General features: G+C 44.9%; 2 protein-coding genes across 2 annotated transcripts; both read right to left on the minus strand.

Moving 5' to 3' along the window:
- Window positions 1–299: 299 nt before the first annotated feature.
- LOC118332240 (UDP-glucuronosyltransferase 2A1-like) lies at window positions 300–1,950 on the minus strand. Its single transcript, XM_035667421.1, has 4 exons — window positions 1,577–1,950; window positions 964–1,453; window positions 621–769; window positions 300–503 (listed from the first exon to the last, which is right to left on the minus strand). Exons 1-4 carry the CDS (start codon window positions 1,814–1,816, stop codon window positions 336–338), a joined length of 1,047 nt encoding a protein of 348 aa, XP_035523314.1. The 5' UTR covers window positions 1,817–1,950; the 3' UTR covers window positions 300–335.
- A 769-nt stretch (window positions 1,951–2,719) lies between these two features.
- On the minus strand, window positions 2,720–3,836 carry LOC118332346 (U4/U6 small nuclear ribonucleoprotein Prp4-like; the record flags this gene model as incomplete). The annotated part of the gene is made up of 4 exons (XM_035667580.1): window positions 2,720–2,904; window positions 2,996–3,102; window positions 3,265–3,383; window positions 3,637–3,836. Coding segments are annotated over 4 exons (513 nt in total), but the record flags the coding sequence as incomplete, so codon positions are not given.
- Between the last annotated feature and the right edge of the window lie 5 nt (window positions 3,837–3,841).

The following is a 3,841-nucleotide window of genomic DNA, read 5'->3' on the forward strand; positions in this document are numbered from 1 at the left end:
CATGGAGTTTTATCATGGCTGATCAGCCCTAACACAGTGAGCACTGCCAGTGAATAACACTCATTATCTGGGTATCAGGGCTCCTGCCAGTGCCCCCCCCCTCCCAGTCATCAAGTGGCTGATTGGTGTTTTTTGGTGGTGATTGGTGTCAGCTGTCCCTGTGTGTAATAATGTTTTGGCTGACCGGTGTTTGCAATCTGTTGCTTCACCAGCAGACATTAGTGAATCGTCCACACTGCACCTTTAACCTGTGATAATACTTATTACTTACTTTTATAATCTTACTTGAAACTGAGTTTTCCCGACGTCCCTGAACGTATATACAGAGAAATGTGTTATTTCTCTGTCTGTGAGTGGGAGGAGCTTCTGACCTTCTGTGGGATTCGTCCAAAGGCGGCGGCGATGATGTCAGCGCGCTCTGTTGTGAGGTTGGTTACCATGGAGCCGAAGGACACCACCACCACGCCGGCATCGCCCGAACTCTGTATGAACGCCTCCAGGTCCTGAAAGACGTAACATCATCATCATCATCATCACTGTTTTTTCTTTGTATTGATTCGGAATATTTTAAAATAAAACTTCCTGTCAGTAATCAAAGCCACAGGAAGTGGAGCTTGTGCCTCTGGCAGCTGATTGGCAGGTTTGCAGTGCAGACCGCCCACGTGTTTGAAGTTAGGCGGGATCGGTCGCGGAGTCTCCAGGTCCCAGAAGGTCCTGATGAGCCAGATGTCAGCGTTCCCCAGAGTCCTGCAGACACTGCTTGGACTTCCTGTGTGGACAGGAAACAGCACCATGAAGCTTTTATTCTGAAGGGACAGGTCACTGATGTATTGTTTACAGTTTCAAATCTTTTTATTTAGACTTTCAAATTATTGTTATGAGAGGAAGATCAATAAGATTTATTTATGAAAGGAGATTTAATAAAGTCTTGTTGTATCTGGAACTTCATTTTACACTTCTGACCTTTGACCTCACTGTAGTATTTATCCAGCGTCAGCCTCCAGAACACCTCAGTCATCACTGACACCCACACATACGTCACTGCGCTGATCAGCCTCTCCACAAACGTCATGCGGTCACCGTACGGCAGCGGAGCCGCCGGGACGTAGGACGGCGGTGCCGGTGCGTGGCCGCAGTGACTCTCCAGGACGCCACCGAACGAGAAGCGGAGCGAGATAATGAGAGGCAGGTTGAGCATGTCGGCCACCAGGTCGCCGCACATCACCATTGGGTCGAGCAGGACGGCATCAAACGCAGCGTCCCGCAGGGTCGCCATCAGCTGCTCGTTCTTCAATATCGAGTCACACTGTTGCGTCCCCAACTCAATCGACCGCCGCATCCAATCACGCACCTTCAAAAACTTCCTCAGTGGAGAGGAGACGTGAGACTCGTACATGGAGAAGTGGATGAACTCCTCAGTGAGGCCGTGAAGATCGGCTCTGCTGAACGGGACCTGAAAGAGAACCAACATCAGACTCATTAAAAGTCATTAAAAGTCATTGAAACTCATTGAGTGTAGATAATTATTGATAATCAGTTAACCTGTGAGTTAACCTGTGAGTGAACTGAATGTCACCTTGAAAACCAGGAAGTTGAACTTGGCGGCATTGCGGCTGTTGTTGTAGCCGACAGACGGCGAGGCATCAGCAACTAAAACAGTGACAGAGTGGTTCCTCCTCACCAGCTCCTCCATGATGTTCCGCATGTTCAACCAATGGCTGTATTCTCCTGGAAAAACCAGAACGTGGCCAGTGTGAACTGGAGTGTGAGGGTGCAGGAGGAACCAGAGGACGAGGGGAAAAAGAAAAACCTGCATCACGAGTCAGAAAACACAAAGAAAACTGAGAAAACAGCTAAAAGACTGTAAACACAGAACTGAAGATCCAAAGTCCAAACTGGTCAGAGGTTAGTTACAGATAAGAGCTGCACACCACAATCACAGGAACATAAACCCACCAATCACAGACCCTAGTTCACAATTGTTCAATAAAGTTCACCGACAAACGACCTTTGGATCGTCAGCATCGCTGCCACGTAGAGCGCTGCTTCCATGACATATTTCTGTAGTCCAAACAGGAAGTCGTCCTGGTTCCTTAACAGCCAATGGGAATTCATCTGGAAGAATTAGTCTCATTAGAGGCTATTATTAGATCTTTAAAGATGAATACTTTCATACTTGTATTTGGACCCCTGTGACTGCTCACTGCTCTATAAACTATATTTATATTTAATACATCAATTCCAGTCCAATCAGGACATTTTTTTTCTCTTGTTGTGAGTGTAAAGCCAATGTACACACACACATACACACACACACAGAGTTCTCGAATGCTACCAGCGTCTTCTAACATTTATAACTATAATAATAATAATTTATTGATCAGTGAGAAATACTTGACTATTATGTATTGGTATATTTTTAATTTAAACACATATATATGTTTATTATATATATATATTCAGCCATAACATTATGACCAGCAGGGTCTGTGGAAGAAATCCTTTCAAAGTTTCCAAATAAAATCTCCCAGCAGCCCTTTCTTCCCCCGCAGTCCCGTTATTCGTATTATTGCTCTCCAGTAAACAAACATTTTCCCGCTCAGACTCGAACATTTGCACACTAACATGAACAGGATGTGAAATATGAACGCATAAATCCTGTAAACATTCTCTACATTAATAAACATAAAAATATGAATTTATTCAAAAACACACAAAATCCCAAAATGTAAACTTTTATTTCATTAAAACAACAACTAAACATTTTTTTCATTCGACAGAAAAACTTTTTGTATTTTTGTTGACATCACGCTGACATCACTCAGACAGCCAGAGTTTGAAGGTGCGGTCGTAGGAGCAGGTGGCGATCAGTTTCCCGTCAGGCGACACGTCGACGCCCATCACCTGCAAACAACAACAGACGTTAATGTACCCGAGGCGCCTCCACCAATCAGCAGCAGCGTCTGAGAGACCAAACACAGCACGGTGTTTGTACCTTCCCCTCGTGTCCGGCGAGCGTCTTCAGCGGCGTCCAGCCTGGGTGACTCCAAACCTTCGCAGTGTTGTCGTACGCTCCGGTCAACAGGAAGTGACCATCAGTGGCTACACGCAAAACAGGAAGTGAGGTCAGAGACACAAACAGGAAATACAAAGTTAGATATAATTAATAAAGAATAAACAAAAGAAAACAAAAACAGACGAAATAAAAGTACGACTATAAAAAGATCAAATAAAAGCTTAAACACATGAGAATAAAGGCTTTACGTTGGAAGCGGACAGCAGACAGCAGGTTCTGGTGGGCGGGGACTGTGTACAGACACTTCCTGTTCCTCAGCTCCCAAACCTTACAGGTGTTATCACCACTTCCTGTGGCCAGGTGATACCTGAGAGGAAGACAATCATTTATAGAAGAAACTGTTTGTAATAACGAGCAGCAACAGTCGGAAAGAAATAACATATAAATAACATAACACAAACACAAATAACATCTGAAGTTCAAAACTACAAAGGTTAAAACGTTCAAATGTTTTATTTTATTCTCCTCCGTTCTTTTGCTCGTCTCTGATTGGCTATGTGTTTTGTAAGTTCGTCTCTGATTGGCTATGTGTTTTGTAAGTTCGTCTCTGATTGGCTGACCCGTTGGGGGAGAAGTGCAGGCTGTAGATCTCCTTCAGGTGACCCTCGAGGAAAACAACGCAGCGTCCCGTCCGAAGGTCCCACACCCTGCCGAACGAATCCAGCCCTCTGATTGGACGAGAGCAGCAGACAGACGGACAGACAGGTAATTGGTCAAAAAACAGGGGGCGGGGCCAAAGAGACAGTGTGTAGTACAGTGTGTGTA

The sequence above is a fragment of the Morone saxatilis genome, unplaced genomic scaffold (genome assembly GCF_004916995.1).
Source record: "Morone saxatilis isolate NCDOM2014 unplaced genomic scaffold, NCSU_SB_2.0 Contig21, whole genome shotgun sequence".
Taxonomy (NCBI): domain Eukaryota; kingdom Metazoa; phylum Chordata; class Actinopteri; family Moronidae; genus Morone; species Morone saxatilis.

Bases quoted from the DNA above. Each gene is read 5' to 3' on its own strand.
- LOC118332240 (XM_035667421.1), bottom strand. From the start codon at position 1,816: ATGCAGGTTTTTCTTTTTCCCCTCGTCCTCTGGTTCCTCCTGCACCCT. The intron at 1,454-1,576 runs GTGACATTCAGT...GTTCTCTTTCAG, and splicing joins TCAACTTCCTGGTTTTCAAG to GTCCCGTTCAGCAGAGCCGA. The intron at 504-620 runs GCACAAGCTCCA...TACGTCTTTCAG, and splicing joins CTGCCAATCAGCTGCCAGAG to GACCTGGAGGCGTTCATACA.